General features: G+C 34.4%; 1 protein-coding gene across 11 annotated transcripts in view; it reads right to left on the bottom strand.

Annotated features, from left to right (window-relative positions):
* The window catches only part of AHI1 (Abelson helper integration site 1), a 225,809-nt gene that overhangs the window by 144,833 nt on the left and 58,318 nt on the right, over positions 1-22,658 (bottom strand). For all 11 annotated transcript variants that reach the window (XR_002823803.1, XM_023729901.1, XM_023729897.1 and 8 more), the window contains 5 exons: positions 18,679-18,908; positions 16,040-16,146; positions 12,917-13,035; positions 10,365-10,495; positions 8,546-8,686 (listed from right to left, as the gene is read on the bottom strand). Coding sequence is in view for 10 of the 11 variants with exons in the window: in XM_023729901.1 (XP_023585669.1) it covers positions 8,546-8,686; positions 10,365-10,495; positions 12,917-13,035; positions 16,040-16,146; positions 18,679-18,908 (728 nt within the window). In the remaining variant the exon portion in view is untranslated. The remainder of the gene's footprint in view (positions 1-8,545; positions 8,687-10,364; positions 10,496-12,916; positions 13,036-16,039; positions 16,147-18,678; positions 18,909-22,658) is intronic.

Here is a 22,658-nt window from a genome sequence, read left to right as displayed (position 1 = left end):
ACTCCATCAGCCTGAGACCAGAAGAACTAGATGGTGCCTGGCTACCACCAATGACTGCCCTGACAGGGAACACAACAGAGAGTCCCTGATGGAGCAGAAGAAAGTAGGGTGCAGAACTCAAATTCTAGTAAAAAGATAAGACAATGGTCTGACTGAGACTGGAGGGACTCCAGAAGACATGGCCCCTGGACTCTCTGTTAGCCCAAAACTAAAACCATTCCCAAAGCCAACTCTTCAAAGATTAGACCAGACTGTAAGACATAAAATGATACTCATGAAGAGTGTGCTTCCTAGCTCAAGTAGATACATGAAACTAAATGGGCAGCTCCTGTCTGGAAGCGAGATGAGAGGGCAGAAAGGGACAGGAGCTGGTTGAGCGGACACGGGAAATCTGGGGTGGAGGAGAGGAGTGTGCTGTCATATTATAGGAATAGCAGCTAGGGTCACTTAACAGTGTGTGTATAAATTTTTGTATGAGAAACTAACTTGAACTGTAAACTTTCACTTAAAGCACACACACACACACACACACACACACAAAAGATAAAAAAAAATACCTCTAACTTAATCTGATATATTTAAAATTCACAATTTCAACAGTTTCATCATCCTTTTATTATTGAAGAACTGTCATGTACTATACACTAAAGCAGGTTCTGGGAATACAATGGCACTGTCCCGCTCTCAAGGTTTGAATTTTTTGAAGGTCAACAAGAAATTACTGCAATGTGCTAATGGACAAGGTGCTCAGAACACAGAAGTGGCAACTACGTTTGCTTAAAGGAACATTATATGCATCAAAACACCTTCTAAATTTACCTCCAATAGGCTACTATTTGGGATTCTGAATTTTATACAATTAAAAAATTCTTAAAATATTTTTATAACTGACAGTCCTTTGATTTGCATACTAAGCTCAGTACTTTTGTGTTACGTTTCTGGCCTTAAACAATTATATAAAAAAAAATGTGGTTTTCTCAGGAGATTTTTATCTTCATAGGAGGAAGAAGGGAGGAAATAAGATATTTTAATCCACTGCCCTCTGCATTTGAAACAAATACCAGGCTTGTTACTATTAAAATCTATTTGTACTTATATGTTATTGATTTATAATAACGTACAATTAAAAACATAACATATTCTTTGTCTTACACTGTATTAACAATAAGATTTACTTTTGGTTCAACATCTTAGTTCCTTTGTTCAAGATCTATTAATATAGAGAGCAGTGTTACTATGTATAGTCATCTTACTGGCTACCCAATTCCTTTACTTATAAATTATCACATTTCTAATCACATGATTACTGTCAAGCTGGTACGTCTATTTCTTTAGATTCTCGGCATTCAGCAGTTAGGCAGCATTCTCCTCCTCTCCCTTTAACATTTGCTATGTGTAGAGACTGTTCAAGGGTTTATAATGATTTTCGTTGTATTTTTACCTGGCCTGACTTCTTCCTGCTTCAGCTAATCTTAGATACTGTGTGGACAGATCCAAGAAGTTTTACTAACACTTCAATTCTAGTAGCATGGGTGTGTTTCAGGGCTTGTTAGAAATTCTGTATTTCCTTGACGTATTTTATATGCTAAGTCGAAGTTATAAGCGTCATTAATAAAACTGCTCCACCACTCGTAGTGCTGCTATGATGCTGGAGGCTATGCCACTGGTATTTCAAATACCAGCAGGGTCAATCCATGGTGGACAGGTTTTGGCGGAGCTTCCAGACTAAGACAGACTAGGAAGAAATGCTTGGCAATCTACTTCTGAAAATTAGCCAATTAAAGTTTATGGACCATAACAGAACACTGTCCAATATGCTTGCTTGGACACGTCATTAGGCAGGATCAACTGCTAAAGGAGGACATCGTGTCTAGTGAAGTAGAGGGTCTACGAGGGTGTGGGAGACCTCTGGTGAGATGGACTGGCACAGTAGCTACAATGATAGACTGGAACATGCTGGTGATCGTGAAGATGACGCAACACAGAGCAATGGTTCCTTCTGTTTTACAAAGGGTGGACGTGAGCTGGAGTCCACTCAACAGCAGCTATCTATCCACCTAATAAAACTGGTCACACAGCTATATAAGAAACTGTAGCAGATTTGTCTCACAGCCAACTAGATGAGATTATCTACCATCATTTGCAAATTCTTCAGTTGGACACCAAAGTGGCATATAATAAACTATCTGTGAAAGCTCTGAAGGACATGCTATTCTTCAATTACTGGTTTCCTATCGCACATTATGCTATTTAACTGAAAGTATGTGATGAGTTTCTATTAACTAATATTTCCCTGTTGCAGCATGGTTCATGAACTCTAATAATAACTATGCTTCATGCCTTGCTTTATGGTTTCATTTTATCCTTTGACAAAACAATGAGATAAGCTACAACAGGTGTTATTTTCATCTTACAGATGAAGCAACAGATGTAGAAGAGTTAAACCATTTGACCAGGGTCAAACAAAAAGTGATGGAATTTTGTCTAAAACCCCAATACTCTAACACCTACTCTAGACTTTCCCACCACAATGTTGTCTATTTTGCACAGTACCACCTTCTTTCTTAGTGCACTTAAAATGCACGAATGTAAGCATAAAAAAATGCCTGGATGAGCAACTCAGGGCTCTGGTTTATGCTCAAAGCCTTTAAGCTGACTTAAGTTTTCCTCATGTCCTGAATCTTTGAGTGACACAAGCTTACAAATCAAAGTACCCACTATGTGAAGAATATTAAAATAAATGCTTTGGGATATGACCAAGAAATCAGTAGTTTCAGCATGTCTTAAAAGTTGGCATTTCTGTCTCCTAATTTCTCTTGCTAGGCTAATAATAAATATTTAAAGCTCTGACCTACAATCAGTTATGTTTATTACTGCATAATTTTATCCAAGTATGAGAATTACAATAACTGAGTTTCCTTTTGAATTATCCATCTTCACTACTTGAAGAAAACCATTAAATTACAGGTAAAACTGTGAATATTAAATCTATTTCAACTCGACATTCTTTCTACAAAAATACTGCAAAAGCACTTACATTAAAATTTAATGCTACATGCTAAAGAAAATTCGTATTTTGAACTACACTGAGAACATTATGGCTTAATGCATCATAATTATAAGTTACCCCAGACATTTTTAAAGAGTAAATTGTTAAGAATAATACTAGATATGCAAGCTTCCTTTTAATCTTAGGAGGCTGCCTAAATATTAAAAACAACATTATTTCACCACAGGAGTATCTAGCTAGTACCTATGCTTCTTAATTTAAATTACTTCATAAAACAGGAAATGCAAAGACTAAGTAACTATGACAGATAGCTTCATGTTTTATGAGCATGAGCTCTGGAGTCAGCCTAGAATAAAATGTTGGGTTCAGCACTTAACTGAGTGACTACTTCATTCCCCCTCTGCCTCAGTTTCATCATCTGTAAAATGAAGATAGTAATAAAATCGAGCTTCTGTAGTTTTGGGAAGCCTGCATAATATATGTAAAATGTTTATACGAGTGGTGGACACATAGTAAATACTTCATAAATGTTAGTTACTACTACCCCTATTATTATTAGCTCTAAACATACTAACTGAGCGTGCCTTTTGTGCTATATTTTTATAAATCCTAAGGGGGAAATGCTATTCTACAGAATTTGTAATTCTTAATTCAAGAATTCACTGCACATCAGTAACATGCAAAGTACTATGTTAGATAGAAACAGCAACAACAACAATAAAAAAAACAAACCCACTGCCCTCAAGTTGATTCTGACTCACAGTGACCCTAGAGGACAGAGTAGAACTGCCCCATAGGTTTCTAAGGCTATAAATCTTTATGGAAGCAGACTGCCACATCTTTTGGCAATGAGTTTGAACTGCTGATCTTTTGGTTAGCAGCCGAGCGCTTAACCACTGCACCACCAGGACTCCTATGTTAGACATAAGGGGTTATAAACATCATGGGCTATTATTCAATGAGCAAATTATATAACAAAATTTTTACAGAAACCTAAACATACATGTGCCCTGTACTCTGACAAAGCATAACAGTGTGAAAAATAAAGATATCAAGGACAACAACACAGAAGCTCACTGTTGCTGTTGTTGTTTGCTGTCAAGTTGATTTTGACTCACAGCAACCCTAGAGGACAAAGTAGCCCCGGTAGGGTTTCCTATGCTGTTATCTTTATGGGAGCAGATTGCCAGGTCTTTTCTCCCATGGTGCCACTGGATGGATTCAAACAGGCTGACCTTTCAGTTAGCAGCTGAGTGTTTAACTGTAGTGCCACTAGGTCTCTTTAAATATGGACTGTATGAATAAAATCATATTTAGTTCCAGTGGTAGAAATTGCTTTTAAGTTTAACTAATGTTATTCCAGAGCTTGAATCAACTACTGAGAAAGCACAAGGGATTGGGAAAAAAAAAAAAAAAATCATGGTAACCTGATTCTAATTCCTGGGTTTCATAGCCCAGTTCAACTTGGCACACAATAGCCACTGCCCTCGAGTCAATTCCGACTCATAGTGACCCTGTATGACAGAGGAGAACTGACCGATAGGGTTTCCAAGGAGCAGTTGGTGGATTCGAACTGCCAACCTTTTGGTTAGCAGCCAAATGCTTAACCACTGAGCAACCAGGGCCCTGCAATAGGTGCTCAACAATAATCTGTGTTATCTAAGACATTACTACCACGGTAAAGCACTCTTAGAGTTAATACTGATTCAGAGGAGATATTGCCACCTAGTGAAAGACTAGGCTCATTACCTGGAATTATTAAATAATGCTAAGAACTTCCCAAATTAAGACTTAACACTACTTAAAATATTATATGCATATTCATTAGATGTTCCTATTCAGAATAGGTACTGGTAATAAAAAAAGATGAATAAGACTCTATCTCTGCTTCCTACAAAGTATAGGAAATACAAAGAACTCACACTACTCCACAGAAAACCACAGTGTAAATGGTATTACAGAAAAAAAAGGTTTGCTTATTAGACAATCAAAAGCTAATATGTCAGGAACGCCTGCTAAAAAAGTAGGTTAGTGTAGTAAATAAGTACACAGATTCCAAGGCTAGACTGTAAGGATAAAAATCCCAGCTTCTATAAAATGGGGATAACAGTATCTACCACGTAAGTTTAATGTGAAAATTAAAGAATATATGTAAAATACTTAAAGCAGTACAAGGAACAGAGAAAGAGCTATGTAAGTATTACCTATTATTATTATTAAATGTATAACTGCATGCTGGAGACTAAGGTAGACAAATACTAAGAGTAAAACATTAATTGCTAAAGTCTAGCTTCATAAATTTAATTCAGTAGAAGCCGTTTCTCTGACTAGTACTCTGTTATTATGGGAATCCTAAAAGTACATTATTTGTGGTACTCTGTGACTAAATTTTGTATTACTATATGATTAACCCTTTCAACATCAGGCAAATAAAACTGCCTTCTGAAAGTAAAAATTTTCTTTCTTACCAAAAAAAGCAAAAAGTCAGTAGAATGAAAGACTCAAAAGACCACAACCTGAACATATGCTTAACAGGGAAAGATGCTTGCTGACTCTTCACAGATTTTGCTAGAACTGAAAAATGGATGATACATTTAGCTACCACTGTGGTCTCATTCGCAGCTTATTTAACATTAAAAAAGAAAAAGAAAAAAAGAGCTTGCTTCATTTTCCTTGAAAATTACCTAAAATCAATAAAGTATCAGCACCCTGAAGCCTGATTTATTTTCCACTTACTTAATCTATTTTGTCTTCATATAAATATTTTAAAACCATACAACAGTTCTATATATTTTAAATTTTATACTATTCACATAAAAAAAAGTGTGAAAAAAAATTTACGTAAAGCCACAAGTAAACTTTACTTTTAGACAAGAAAGTTTTTAGCCAAAAGATTCTCATATTAAAAAACAAATAAAATATAAGGCAAAACTATAATAGGTCAATAAGAAATATTATAATTTTTAATGAAAAATTTGAACACTACTTGACTTGATGATTCTGGCCTGCATTTAAAAAGTAAAATATTTCAGAGTCAGAAACAACTTTTCATTTTCTTATGGATATATACCACTCACAAGAACTGTACTAAATCTTGGATTGCTTGAGATTACTTAACTTCTTCCTAAGTTTCCTCATTTTAAAAATAGGCAGCAAAGAGTTGGGAAAATGTGTTGAAACATACCGAGTTTTAACTTGTTTGAAAAGGTGTGCTATCAAAACTTGTTCTAAATACCTTGCACAAAGTAATTTTAATTTCATGTCCATTATTTGAACCTTTTTACTGCTAAAATGCTCATGTAAAGCCTTCCTTCTACACTTTAACATAATACAGCTATACCATTATATTCTTAACTTTATGCATTTATTTTCCAACACAATTTACCTGGAAAGATACCCACTTCGATAAACAAAAAGAAAAGGCTGACAAACAGAAAGAGTCACAGAGAGGGAAAAAAATACACAGAAACTTTTTTCTAATTCCATTCCATATAAGATGCTTATCAGCCTATTAAAACATAAGTTCCTATAAAGTCAAGCGTATACTGGTTGGATAAGCATGGTAATACCATTTTACCTTTTGCTGTTTGTGTTTGTTTTAATATAGTGCCTATCAATTTATGGAGCACTTTCACAGTTACTCTCTTCTATTATCCTCACAAATAATCCTTTTAGGTAGAACACTATTATTCATAGTACCATTTAATATACAAGGAAATGAAGCTACAGAAAGGCAAGGGGCTTATGCAAAGTCACTGAAGTAAACAGAACTGAGCCTAAAACTCATGTTTTAGATTCCTAACACTTTTCTCTAATACTTTGCTAGAATGGACTTCTTACACTCAATGTCTATTGTCTAAAAACCAGATTGGCAAACCTAACTCTCTTGGGCTGATCTAATTATAAAATCCTTCTGTCAATGACAAAAATAAATTGCTTGAAGACAAAAAAAAAAAAAAAGAGTGGAATCTTAACTTGCATTAGTGAAAATTTCCAAAGCTTAAAAAGCAAATTAGAATCTGAATGAAGACTGTTGTGAAATAATCTCTAACCTCTTAAGAGTCTGAGGAAATAACTGTGTTGCCTATTTCCTGTATAACAGTCCCAATTATAAAGTACTTAGGTATAACTCTCTTCCTTTATATGAAGATTTAGAATGAGTACAAAGAAAGAACTGTTTTCAGGATACAAGTTTGAACTAGACATCAGATTTGGACTTCGGCTCATTTGAGAAATCCATCTGTCGTTTCCCATGATCAGGCAATGTTTTATTTTTGCTAACATTTGCCTGTAAAAGCAAATGGTACTGTGTTGCTTGACAATTCTACCATTAGTGATAGTGTTCTACAAATCTGAATATGTGTTGTAGAAATTACTTCTCTCAATGCTCTTTAAAATAAAATAAATCTCAACTTTATGCATTATTTTCTAATATAATTCACCTGGAAAGGGATAATACAATCCATACAATGATCAAGAATTTTAGGTTTATGATTTATCTCAATTGTCTAATAACTCAGCATTTATCACAATCACTAAGTGATTGTTTTAACATAATAAACTTAACTTTTGACATTTCATTAATTTAAAACACTTTGTCCAAATAGTTCCACGTTAATGTTACCTACATACTATTTGTATATTTATGCACTTCTAACATTTGTGTAGGTATAATATATATGCGTAAGCCTTCTTAGCTTATCATAAACAGGGAATGATGACACTTAGAATTTAAACAAGTCAAAGAGACTAATACAGATCTTCTATTTTTGTACAAGAATTAATATATGAAGAAATGGAATTGCAACTTTGAGAGCAATCACAATATTACTGCAATACAGAATGATGAAATCCTAATTTCAGTACAAAAATTAAAGAAACATATGAAAAACAAGATAAATAATAATTCTTAGAATGCTATACTATTCCTGAAAAATGTGTATACAGTCACCTTATTTCTTTATTATTTCTCAGAATGATAGGATAGGGTAAGTTTAGAGCAGAAAAAGTCCTTAAATTTCTAATTTCAGATCTTGTTTTCATTTTTCTTTTTTTTATGTTAAGAAACTCTCAAAACTACAACTTACTAAAATTATAAGCTTAGGAAAAACAAAAATATAGCACAAAAATTAACTCACTAGTCAATTGATAATATTCAAGATGCCTGTTTTCAAAATGTTACTTTACCTTATATATTTAGCTAACATGTTCCCAATTAATTTTTAGGTGAATTTTAATTATTTAAATTGGTTTACAAAGAAAGTGATGGCTACATTTCTACAATTCCAAGATAAGAGCACAATCATTGTGTGTACTTTTTGCCTACATTTAAATTCAATAACAGTCATGCTTATGGAAAAATAAAATGTTATATAACACAATAATATCTATTTAATCTGTTCAGTTCTTAGAGTACATTCAAGAAAGCTTTGTTAACATAAAGGATAATAGCTTTCCTAGAATTCATGATTCTTAGTTCAGTCTAAATGTAAAGATTACTCTAAATATTCTTTACTTAAAAAGTAGTGGACTTACCATGGAAATCATAAATATAAAGAAGAATTGGCTCATTCTGCCCAAATGCACAAAATGCAACCATATGTTCAAGTGGGTGATAGGAGATGTCTCGAATGGGAGACTTGAATGGAAGGTCAGAATACATTGCTACTTGTTCTCCTAAAAAGAAAATACATTCAATAATTTGTCTTAAGCATTACAAGATTATTTTGCAATTTATTAAAAAATATTTTTAGTAAGTAATGATGAAGCTCATATTATTTACATGAAAATCCTCAAGTACTTTATAAATATTTGAGTACCACTGTATTAAAAACTTATATTTGTACTGCACACCTACTCCACTCATTGACTATCTCATTACGTGACATTTCACATTTACAACAACAGTAAAAAACCTACTCTCCGACTATTTTGTGCATTAACCACGTGCATCAGGCAGTAACGTACGCCAAGGTGCGAGGCAAGTAACGCTAGCTGTGATGGTTAAGGTTATGTGTCAATTTGGCTGAGCCATGATTCTCAATGATTTGGTAGCTATGTAATGATGTGATTTTTGACAGTTATGTAATGGTGTAATCTGGCAGTTATATAATGATGTAGTCATCTTCTATTTTGTGATCTGATGTGGTCATCCTTCATTCTTGCATGCCAATTTTTACATAACGATTTGGTCTTTGAACCTAACCATGTCAACAAGTGAGGAGTGAATGTATTCTGTAGGCACCCTTCTTTCTACTTCACAATCCAATCTCTTCAATGAGGTTTTCAAGGCACAAGATAGAGACAAAGGATTTAGAAAGAAGTAGAGCAATATCTGACTGTGACTTCTGACAGAGCTGAGCAAATTTCAACTAACAAAGAACTCTGTGTAGAACAAGAAGAGGAATTACAGGATTCTAAAACTGAAGAAATTCTGGTTGGGATTGGCTTCTATAAGGGATTAGTTTTTATATTTTTACCTGAGGCTGTGTGAGGTATCATCTGCTTGAAAGATACCTATGCTTCTGAATGGCTAAAAGAAGCCTAAAGCAGAGGGTTATCGGTCTATGAAACCTATGAAAATCAGTGAGGATATCACAAAAAGCAAGGAACTTAGGAGGGAAGAGAGATTTAACACTTCTGAATTGATGGTATGTATCAAAAAATCAGTACAGAAAAAGACCTAAGTAATTAGTCAAAAATGCCTAAAGGAAATGTCAAGCAAATGAACAAGGCTAAATCAGATACTGTTCATCCAAAAAATTTTAAGTGAATTTGATAAAATTATCTCAATTTCTTGCTAAAAAAAGTTTATGTAGTTTCAGCTTTTCTTTTGAAAAACAAAGGTGAGACACAAATAAATTTCCCAATGTTCAGTGTTCATTTTATTGAGAAAAAACTGAATTGCAGTAATTCAGGTAAACTGCTGTTTTAAGTTCCAGACATCTTTGACAGGAATGTTCCTGTTTCTAATGAAAACATATTGTAGGTGTTGGACCACTTGGATCCCCAGCTATATTCCAAATTCATTTAATAACATTTGTATTTTGCATTACAGTCCTCACTAAATACTTGTTTAAAATCAACAATATCTCATTGTAGGTAAAAAAGGACAAATCTTGGTTATTGTGTGAAATCTTAATTTGTGAACAGTAAAACAACAAAGAACAGAATTTAGTATAAGCTAAGACTATAGCTGAGGTCCATTTATTGGCTCCCCAATCTTAAAATACATAATTGAAAATCTGAACTCAGAATTTCCTTGACTATTACCCCATACAGTGGAAAGAGTTTTCACACTTCTTCAAAAACCAAAAACAAAAAAAATTTTTTTGAAGATCGATGAAATATTTACCTGTTTCTGGGTTCCAAACATACACTATACCATCCTCACTTCCAGCAAAAAGAAAAGTCCCACATGGTGTCAATGTACTATGAATCTTCTCCCGATAATTTGCAGCACCTACAAATTTCCTTGCTGCCAATCTATAAACAAAAAAAATGTTTTACAAATGTAACCTGTCTGACACAATTAAAAGACTGATGGTAGAAAAATGTTTCTTTTAAATACTTCATTTAAATTCAAAAAATGTATTGTAAGAATCTGTGATGGATGCAGAATAAAAAAAGAGCTAGTCTCCGAGCTCAAAAAGTTTATGATTTAGCATGAGAGAGAAGAAATGTATTATTGTAAAGGAGGAGGAAGAAACAAAAAAAAAAAAAAAAAAAAAAAAAAAAACCCCAGAAAAAGTGCTTTGGGGATTTGGACAAGAGAGATTAATTCTCGTTCGAGATCAGAGACTACTATATGGAAGTAGTATTCAAGTTGGTTACTAAAAAATGGATAGAATTTTTATATTCCTTCCACATGATGAAATTAAAAATCACACAAGAAATACTTGATCTATGAAGAAACATTATTCAAATCATCTATTAAATATAGTGCACAACATTCCAGATGTTTTCACTTATGAGTAACAGCAAACACTTTAGTGCTATGTCTGGGTAGGTACTATTATCATCTCTGGTTTACAGAGAAGCTATTATGTATACTGCTTTGCAACTGGCTTTTTTTTTTTTTCTCACTCAACAATAAATCATGAATAATGGCCCTCTGTGTCATGAAATAAAGATCATACTTTATCATTTTAAGTGGGTATATGTACATCATTACCTAACATATCTTAAACAATTTTCTATTACTGGACAACACTGAGGATGTTTCCAGCTTTCTCCTATCATGAACATGATTTCTATGAGCAATCTAATGTACGTATGTTTCTACTGTTTTACAATTATTTTCTTAAGATAAATTCCCAGACCTGGGGGTTATGGGTCAAACATTTCTGGACTTTTTGCTATGGGCTGTACTGTTTTTAAGTACTTTACATGTATTAACTAGTTTATTCCCACAAAAACCTTATGAGTTCAATATATTATTTCCTCACTTGAGACATAAGGAAAGAGAGGCACAGACAGGTTAACCAACTAGTAGAAGGTGCAAAAGGCAGTGTGTGAATCTAAGCAGTATCTTCCAGAGTCCAAGCATGATCGTAAGCTATATACAATACTACTAAAAAGAGAATAACCAAACTCCTTAGCCTGGCCTTCTAGAACCTGACTTTAATCTCTATTTCTAAATATTTCTCTCTCAATACCCCTTTATCAAGAAACTTATGTTCATATGTACTGGCTAACTCACTTTGCCCTGAATATATCTTATATTACTCCAACACTGAACTTTTATTTCTATTCCACAGAAAAAAGTTCCATCTTTGGTCTCCTCCTGTCTAATTTCTACACATCCTTCAAGATCAAGCTCAAAGGCTAACTCTTCCATACAGCCTTTAACAGGAGACTATATTATAGCTGTCAGATTTATTGTGGCCCCGAAAAAAAAATCCTTTTATTATATATTTATATTTATTAGATAAATACATATTGAGTACTTGATATCTGCCAGGTATTACATGGGTGCTATGTATAACAACAACAAAAAAGTAGATTCTAGTCCTAGAACATCTCACACTTTAGTCTAATTAAATGCTGTATGTCTTATTTTGGAGGCAGACAACTAGCTCATAAACTCCTGATGCACTAATCCTGCCTGTCATTCTCCCACACCACTCATGCCAGTGTCCTGAATAGCTCTACAGAAACACTGACGGGCTAAATAATCAGTCCTAAACAGATACTTCCAGAATTAAACTAATACAGATTACCACATTGCCTCTCTAAACAGAGTAATGCTCAGAAATAAAATAACTAATAAGCATCATGTGCAATAAAATCGTTTCTCTCAGTTGTTTTACATGAACTCCAATACCAAAACCAAAGTACATGCTGGCTTCCCAGAATCTACTTCCCTTCCCTGCACTAAGGACACTTCCTTTTTGAGTGCCTTAGTTAGGACTTAAAGAAAGAAGTAAAGCAATGCGGTATCGCTATGAGTTGGAATCAACTCAACAGCAATGGGTTTGGTTTTTTGGTTTGGTATTATTCAAAAGCCCTCTCATTCAGTTATGATATCATACTATGCTATACCAATATGATAGTGATTAAAAGGCATTCATCACTGTTGAACGTAGAAAGTTTCTTTAATTTTGACAATTAAAAACAACGGACTGCATCTCAGGGTTTCCAAACCTGAGCACTGTTCACATTTTGGCCAAGATAATTCTTTGTCTTGGGAAGTTGTCCTGTGAACTGTAGGATACTTAGCAGTATCCATGGTGTCTACCCACTAGAAACCAACAGCAATAGTCAAAAATGTCTCAGACATTGTCAAATGTTCCTTGGGACAAAAAATCGTCCATGGTTGAGAACCACCGCTGCATTTTATAAACATAAATTAATCCATTAGTTATTCTATGGATATGTATCCTGTCAATACCAGAATATACTTACATTCGGAGATCCATAATTCTCAACGTACTATCTTTGGTATGGATTAACAAACGTTTTCCATTGGGATGAACCTCCAAATAACTTACTGGAATCCCCTTAAACTCACTCTCTTTAATTTCCTAAAATGATTAAAAAAAAAAGATTATCGAATATCACTATCAAAAACTTTGTCTGCTGCTAAACCTTTAGAATTAGTTCTAAAAAGTCATTTTCTGTTTGGCTGCAAAATGTAAAACAGAGTTGAAAATAAATCTGCACAAATTTTTGTCGTTGTTATGTAATACCTTATTTAATTAGTGCTTTTGTAGTATATTCACTTTCCCAAAATTAGTCCCCAAACCAGAAGCACTTCTAATAAACGTATCTTTTAACACTCTATTTTTAGTTTATCATCATATAAGGAAACTTCCGTTTTTTTTGTTTTATTCTCCATTAAATATTTTATTGCTTTTTGGTGAAAGTTTATATAGCAAATTAGGTTTTCAATTAACAATTTCTGTACATATTGTTCAGCAACATTGGTTACATTTTCCACATTGTGCCAATATTCTCATTATTTCCATTCTGGTTGTTCAGTTTCCATTAATTTAATTCCCCCACCCCGCACCCACCCTTTTCATCTTTACTTTAGGGTAAATGTTGACCATTTGGTCTCATATAGATGATTTTTTTTTCTTTCTTTTAAGAAGCATAGTACTTACAGGTGATATTGTTTATTTTATGAGGTAATCTGTTATTTAGCTGAAAGGTGACCTCTGGGAGTGGTTTCAGTTCAAAGTTTAAAAGGTATCTCAAGGCGATAGTCTCAGGGATTCCTCCAGTCTCTACTGGCCAGAAAGCCTGGCTTTATTTTTAAGAATTTGAATTTTGTTCTGTAATTTTCTCCCATTCTATCCAGGACCATTTATTGTGTCCCTGGTCAGAACACTCATTAGTGTAGCCAGGCATCATTTAGTTCTTCTGGTCTCAAGATAGATGAGGCTGTGGTTTGTGTAGGCAATTAATCCTGTAGCTTCCGATTTTTATAAATTTAAAAGTAAGTACAGAATTAACTTTCAAATTCTACTCCAATCTCAAATTATTTAATCATACACTTCTACTCATCCTGGAAGAGATGAGTTATCGGATACTTATTCTGAAATAAAATTTAGCTTGTAATTTTAGTTTTTTGGATTTTGTTGATAGTTATATTTAAGATCGCTATAGAAGACATCCAACTAATGTCAAGAAAGACATAAACACGGAAGAGTACCTGCCTGTATAAGACTTCCTTTCACTGGAAGAATTACCAAATGTCCTTGTTCGGATTTCTGAGAGAAACAAATTGCAAATGCAAAATTGCTTAGGCTAAAGCCCTTACAGTCAAAGGAAAGTCTGCTTTAACCTGTAGGCAGAATTCTAATTAGCCTTCTTCTCATTTCAGGGGTCCCCTTTTTGCTCCCTTCTCCTAGAGGGTCTCCTCTTCACAGGTGGGTTGGCACCAGCAGCGCTGTGCTACAATACTGCTGCAGCCCTAATAGTGGTAGCTGAGTCCCTGCTACAGCTGTTTAACACTAAGACCTGCTGTCAGCTAATTTTTATAGAAAAATGTCAAACAATGACACCACAGATGGGGATTTTAGTGAGCTGTACCACAACAGTTTGGGGATGGGGGAAGCACGGCTGGGGGTTTGAGCAACTGGAGCAACACTTACACAGATGCAAATGTGCAAAATCAAAAACAAAACTACATAACACGTGTTAGGTGTAAATTTGAGAAAGTGCTGGCAGATTTGGTGTTTGTAGAATCCGTTAGTGATTTCCTCTATATTTTTTTCTTTACCATATTCATTCTCAGAATAAAAAAAAAAAAAAAAAAAAAAAGGCCCTTGTTTTGAAGCCATTGACCTGGTCCAAGGACTGTGTGAAACAACACATGGACACTTCATCCTCAAGAGACAGAGGAGTATAACAGCCTTCCCCACACTGCTGGCGGAATAGTACCAAGAATGAATGAAACCACAGTCTCTAGTTTGCCCTGTGGCATTCAGTGATCCACTGCTACTAAAAAGACATAGCAGCTCATTTCCTAACTTTTTATTTTTGACTATCTCAAGTAATCATCAACTTGCAGATTTTCAAGGTAAATTTGTCTTCTCATTACTATATTGTGGTAAATAAACACATGACTTTTGTAACAAATAACTTCTGCATTATATACTCAAATAATTAGAACTGGTGCCTTTGGAGCCTTGCCAATCACTCAGGTTCACAAGTAATTCGACAGTTTTTTTCAGACTGTGTAAAATTAGGTTACAACAAGACATCATTCATTAATCTGACAGATAAGATGAGAATGACTAAAAACAGGAGACATCAGACTGTTTTTTAAACAGATCTGACAGACTCAACAGATTTAACCAAAGTTCATGGAAATTCTTTACACTTAAGAGTGTCTTCTTCAAACTAGAACAACTGCTGTCATAATCTATTATGAAAAACTGAAGAACAAAGATTTAACATGTATGATAGAAACTACGTCTATTTATAGAAAACAAATTCAAGTTTAATGATTCATTTTATTTTTTTTAACCAAATGTAAAAAATATACACCAACATAACTGCTCAAAATACAAGCCACTTTCTACCCATAAAATGAAGAGGTTACTCACTTATTTCTGCCTATTTAGCAAGTTTCAAATGAAACAATTATTGTGATTAAGTAACAAACCCAATCATAACTACATAATTCTGAAAAACAACACTGCTGAAAAAACACTGAGCACAGTATTTTTACAGAGGTGTGACTGATTCAAGAAGAGTGGAAAGTATGTTATTACTTATACACAGTAATACAACATACACCTCATTTTTGGGCATAAATTTCATCTAAAGGATCACTGAATGCCAGAGGGCAGACTGGGGCTCAAAAAATGAAGGCAAAGCTTGATCAAAATGAAGAAAATTTTCAGTAAGTCACATCCCATCATCAAGCAGCCATCAGGAAGGCATGATGATTGACTTTTCAGGGACTGAGAAAATTGTTATTTTTTTAAAGAGAGAACAGAATGTCTTGACATTGATTTTAAGGTCATTTTTCAATTTCTCTAATTAAATCCCAAAACAGGAAACACAACTTTATACCTTATTTACGCTCCAGTGGCGCACTGAATGTTGCACATCATTCACTTTGACATAGGTATTCCAAACGACAATCACCCCTGTGCAGTCTCCTGAATACATGTGATGACCTATTTAAAAAAAATACTCATTTATGAATGTTGCACAGAATCAGAAACAAATAATATAAAGTTGGGGAAATCACATTCCAGTAAAACAGTCGAAGAATCGAAGACCTACTAAAAGATATTTCAGTTTTGAAGAAGAAAACAATGAAAAAAAATTTATATTCAAATCTCAATTATATTTAAACGCATTCACTCTTTTGAATTATTTTTGATGATTTATTCGCCTTTGCCACTTGCCTGAATTTAAATACAAAAAAAAAAATGAGCGTCTCAGTCTATGTGTATATGGCTCACATTCCAAAATCAAACAAATCATTTGATTAATCTAATATGTACCTGTATCCCTTATCTTCATTAATCAATACAATCTATTTTACATTTCTGGAAAAATATCCACATTCTAATACATACCAGTAGCATAATGCCTGAGACCCAGTAGGAACTCAATAAATAATCAGAGAATAAATAAAATAAATAAAAGGTGTTCCAGTTTAACATTAATTCTTAGAGATAAACCATCTTACAGTTTTATGGGACTGCGGAGACCGTCAAGTTCAACTTCATACCGACTCAGGAATATCTTACACACGATTACTAACAGACAGTTGTTCAGAAACTGTGGATTTGGTATTTTACAAAACAGCTTATTCAGCTAGTGAACTGTTCTATGTATTAGAAAGTGTTTTCTAATTCTGAGGAGAACATATGTCTTCTTTAGCTTTGGTCCCACCTCTATCCATTAGAGCAACACAGACCAATTTCCTGTTTTTTCACATTTGGACAGCTTATGGTCAAATATTTGAAGAAATTCTCCATTTCACTTTTACAATCTGAGAGGTACTTCTTTCTATTATGACAGTATTTTCAGATACCTTTCTATCCTTGGTTGATCTTTCTTCTTTTTATGGATGTTTTAAAATAATTTCTTTTTTTTATTATTGTAGTTTAGATGAAAGATTACAGAACAAACTAGCTTCTCATTAAACAATTAGTACACATATTGTTTTGTGACACTGGTTACCAACCCCATGATATATCAACACTCTCCCCTTCTTGACCTTGGGTTCCCTATTACCAGCTTTCCTGTCCCTTCCTGTCTTCTAGTCCTTGTCCCTGGGCTGGTGTGCCCCTTTAGTCTCTTTTTGTCTTATGGTCTGTCTAACCTTCGGCTGAAGGGTGAACCCTGAGAGTGACTTCATTACTGAGCTAAAAGGGTGTCCGGGGGCCATTGTCTTAGGGGCTTCTCCAATCTCTGTCAGACCAGTAAGTCTGATCTTTTTTTTTTTTTTTTTCTGAGTTAGAATCTTGTTCTACATTTTTCTCCAGCTCTGTCCAGGACCCTCTATTATGCCCCCTCAGAGTGGTCAGTGGTGGTAGCCGGGCACCATCTAGTTGTGCTGGATTTGGTCTGGTGGAGGCTGTAGTACCTGTGGTCCATCAGTCATTTGTACTAATCTTTCCCTTGTGTCTTTGGTTTTCTTCATTCTCCCTTGCTCCAGATGGGGTGAGACCAGTGGAGTATCTTAGATGGCCACTCACAGGCTTTTAAGACCCCAGAGGCTACTCACCAAAGTAGAATGTAGAACACTTTCTTTATAAACTATGGTATGCCAGTTGAGCTAGATGTTTCCTGAGACTGTGGTCCCCACTGCCCTCAGCCCAGTAATTCAGTCCCTAAGGGAGTTTGGATATGTCTATGGAGCTTCCATGACCTTGCCTTGGACAAGCTGTGCTGGTTTCCCCAGTATTGTGTACTGTCTTACCCTTCACCAAAGTTACCACTTATCTATTGTCTATTTAGTGTTTTTCTATCCCCACCCCTACCCTCCCTCGTACTGGATGACCTTTTTTGAATGTGTTTCAATTTATTAACATCCCTATAGTTGAAATGAATATATAAGTATTCATTTTGGTCTGGATCCCATACTAACTATAGCTATAGCTTACATTATCTGAAATAATGTAAAAAGTGACTAGTTGATAGATATAATGAATTAATTTTTTCTTTCAGCTAATGAAATAATTTATTTTTTTAAAACATTATCACTATTATTGAGATACTAAGAGATACCTTTAAATAACTACAAGTTTCCCTTCTATATATATTTTTTAATGTTGTTGTTCCAATTAATATAAATTTTCAATATTGCTTTGGTATATTCCCCTTACATCCTCATTTTTTACTCTTTAACTTAGAAGGCCCTTTTAAAAACAACTACTGAGATGTTAAACACTAATCCCATGAAATAAATTTATGAAATTTCAAAAATTGCATGACTGGTTCTTATCTAAATGTTTAAGAATTAACAACCTTAAAACTATAGAGAAAACTTCTAAAGAGAAGTTCTGCAGTGCTTAATCTATACCCAGGTCTATCATGTGATCTACAAAAAAAGGATGAATCTAAATATGCCAAACAACCATCAATACATAAAATCTCTCAAGCTTAAATAATTATTAACCTAGTCAAATGAAAAATAATTTAAAAAAACTTCATGCAACTCGCCTTCATTTGGAGCACATTCTCTGACATACCTTCAGTATCAAAACAGAGAGAGTTGATAAAACTCTTGTGAGTGTCAAACTGTCGGATCAATATGGCAGGTTCCTCTCTCATATCAACTTTCCATATCCGTATCACAGAATCATAACATCCTGTAACCACTAGCTCTTTTACAGCTGGATGGAATTTAGCCGTGTAAACAAAGGAAGGATGAGGTAAAACTCTGAAAGTACTAGTATTATTTATTTCATTTTTCCATATCCTAGAAAAGATTAAAAAGTTACATATTGCCTCTGAAAGGCCAAAGTTTCTTTATAAGTTTCTCTACAAACCAATATAAGCAACTGGGCCTCAAGTACACAAATGACAACCAATGGTAAAATAAATTTTAGAATAATAAAAAATATGATGAAAAAGTATTTCATGGGTGGAATTCCTCCCATTTTGACAAAGAGATTTTTTTTTTTTATTGTACTTTAGGTGAAGGTTTACAGAACAAATAGTTTCTCATTACACAATCAGTAAGCATATTGTTCTATGACATTGGTTAACAAAACCCACAACATGTCAATACTCTCCATTCTCAACCTTAGAGGACCTTTTTTCTTTTTTCGTGAAAATATACAAAGCCAAAGATACACCATTTCAAAAATTTCTATATGTACAATTCAGTGACATCAATTACGTTCTTCCAGTTGTGCTGCTATTCTCACTATCCTTTTCCAAATTATTCCATCACCATTATCTTCAACTCACTGCCTCCTAGGCTTCCCACCTAACCGTATGAGTTGCTGTTGTCAATTTGATCTTACGTGATTTTTTTTTTTTGTACTTTAGATGAAGGTTTACAGAATAGAATGGTTTCTCATTAAACAGTTAGTACACATACTGCCCTATGACAATGGTTAAAAACACCACGGCATGTCAACACTGTACTTTCTCAACCTTGGGTTCCCTATCATCAGCTTTCCTGTCCCCTCCTGCCTTCTAGTCCTTTGACAAAAAGATTTCTCAAAGTTACTGTCCAGCATAATGGTTAATCTGTGCACTAATTTAATCTATACTGTGAAAAATAGAAGCTGTATTTATATTTGGATATGTCTGGTTGTTTTTAAAACTATTTTTGACATTGGTTAAACACATCAAATAGTTGGTAAAATATTACATTGGGTACAATATCCACAAAACATAAAATACAGGCAGAAATTTTAACGATTTCCTGTTTGGGTTGTGTATAATCCTTCTGTGAAGTTCATACTAGTGGGGTTTATACCACAGGATAGTCTATTAAAGTTTACATTTGTAATTTCAAAGCCTAGATAATAAACATAAAGATCCTGAAGACTTAAAAGCCACTGAAATTATAATATGAATTTTAGAATAAAATAAGATTAAGATAATTATAATATTTTGATAGTAAACAAACTATCTCACATTAAACGCTTTCATTACATTTAACACTTTCATTACCTCTCCCTCTAAATAATAGATGATTTTTTAATTTAAGATTATTAATACTTCTACAGTCTTGGCACAACAGTAAACCTTAAGGGTTAAATGGCTCTTTTAGATACTTTCCAGTCAATGTGTAAAAATAGGCAAAATCCAGCAATATGAGTGTGGTATATTTGATTTTTATGTTTGGTTAAGCTATTATAATGAGAAGAATATATTAATTTTTAATATGGGGAAATGCTTTATAATTCGTCCCTTTAATTACTGCCTAAGAACTAAAGTAACTTAACTCCTTTTCAAAATTATCAATAAAAGAAAGGAAAAAAACCAGTTTCTAATAAAGAATAACATTCTGAGTTTTCTCAGCAGCTGCTTAAAATACAGGATATGGTCTTTAATTACTAAGAATCCAAACTAATAATGGGGGAAGTGAAAGACCATGTTTTCAAGTAAAAATAAAGCACGTGTGTTGTTGCATACACATTCTCACCATATAACACTTTCAATGAACATACTTATTAAAAAGAACAAAATCACCAGCTTGGAAGGAGTATTAAGTTAAAAAGGTAAAAACCTCAGTTGCTTGCTAATAAAATTTAGCAGCTTTATTTGGTATATTACATAACAGGCAGAAATGAAGCAACCACATCTTCAAAACATTTTAATATAATTAAAATAGATTTAATATTTTTAAAGCAAAATGAAGCTTGCAGTATAAAAACTAAACTGGTATCAATGATGGCTTTAGTCACCCAAGCACTGACAGGATTCAAGGTCCTAAGAAATGTATTGTGTTCAGGGAAAAATCAGGTTTATCACAGAGAAAGAAGACTACAAGGATACACAAATTTGTAAGGACTAGAAGAGTGTGCATACACACACACACACACACACACACACACACACACACACACAAATACTTATAATTGGGAAAGAAAAAAAAAATACAAAAAAGCATACCAAACTTAAAATAGTATGTATGCAGAGGAAGTGGAACAGGCACATAGCCTATCTGGGAGCCATTACACATGAAAAAGCCTTTCTGACTGTATTAGGAGTGGGTGACTTGAGAAAAACACAGATTATCCTAACAATAACTACAGAAAGGGATTTAGCCTAAACCCAAGTAAAATTTTGCTGAAGATCATTCAAAAGCAGTTGCAGAGGTACATCAACAGGGAACTACCAGAAATTAAAGCCGGTTTCAGAAAAGGACATGGAACGAAGGATATCATTGCTGCTGTCAGATGGATCTTGGCTGAACACAGAGAATACCAGAAAGATGTTTACCTGTGTTTTACTGACTATGCAAAGGTATTCGACTATGTGGATCATAACAAATTATGGATAACATTGCGAAGAATGGGAATTCCAGAACACTTAATTGTGCTCATGAGAAACCTGTACGCAGACCAAGAGGCAGTTGTTCCAACTGAACAAGGGGATACTACACGGCTTAGAATCAGGAAAAGTGTGCATCAGGGTTGTATCCTTTCACCATACTTATTCAATCCATATACTGAGCAACTAATCCGAGAAGCTGGACTATATGAAGAACACAGCATCAGGATTAAAGGAAGACTCTTTAACAACCTGCGATATGTACATGACACAACCTTGCACACTGAAAGTGAAGACGACTTGAAGCACTTACTGATGAAGATCAAAGACTACATACAGCCTTCAGTATGGATTACACCTCAATATAAAGGAAACAAAAATCCTCACAACCGGACCAATAAACAACATTATGATAAATGGAGGAAATACTGAAGTTGTCAAGGATTTCATTTTACTTGGATCCACAATCAACACTCATGGAAGCAGCAGTCAAGAAATCAAATGACATACTGCAATGGGCAAATATGCTGGAAAAGACCTCTTTAACGGTTTAAAGGACTAAGGTGCACCCGACCCAAGCCATGGTACTTTCAATTGCCTCATATGCATGAGAAAGCTGGACAATGAACAAGGAAGATCGAAGTAGAACTGATGCCTCTGAATTTCGGTGTTGGCGAAGAATACTGAATGTACCATGGACTGCCAGAAGAACGAACAAATCTGTCCTTGAAGAAGTGCAGCCAGAATGCTTCTCAGAAGCAAGGATGGTGAGACTGTATCTCACGTACTTCGGACATGTTATCAGGAGAGACCAGTCCCTGGAGAAGGACATCATACTTGGTAGAGAGTCAGCGAAAAAGAGGAAGAATGTCAATGAGATGGACTGACACAGTGGCTGCAACAATGGGCTCAAGCATAACAATGACTGTGAGAATGGCGCAGGACCAGGGAGTGTTTCGTTCTGTTGTACACAGGATTGCTATGAGTCAGAGCCGACTCGACAGCACCTAACAACAATAACATATGGCAGAAAGCTAATGAGGACAAAATAGTTACTCAGGTGACACTGTTGATAACATGTGACAGTGATCCTCAGGCAGACAGAGCAGAAAACATGAGCAGGAATTCATACTTTTGTCATCTTTGGGCAGATTCTCTTCCTTCTGACTTTAGTATACTCATTACAAGTATTCCTTCTCTTTCAAAAATCTCATTC

The sequence above is a fragment of the Trichechus manatus genome, unplaced genomic scaffold (genome assembly GCF_000243295.1).
Source record: "Trichechus manatus latirostris isolate Lorelei unplaced genomic scaffold, TriManLat1.0 scaffold00002, whole genome shotgun sequence".
In the NCBI taxonomy this organism is placed as follows: Eukaryota; Metazoa; Chordata; class Mammalia; order Sirenia; family Trichechidae; genus Trichechus; species Trichechus manatus.
This window is presented reverse-complemented; position numbering and strand designations above follow the sequence as displayed.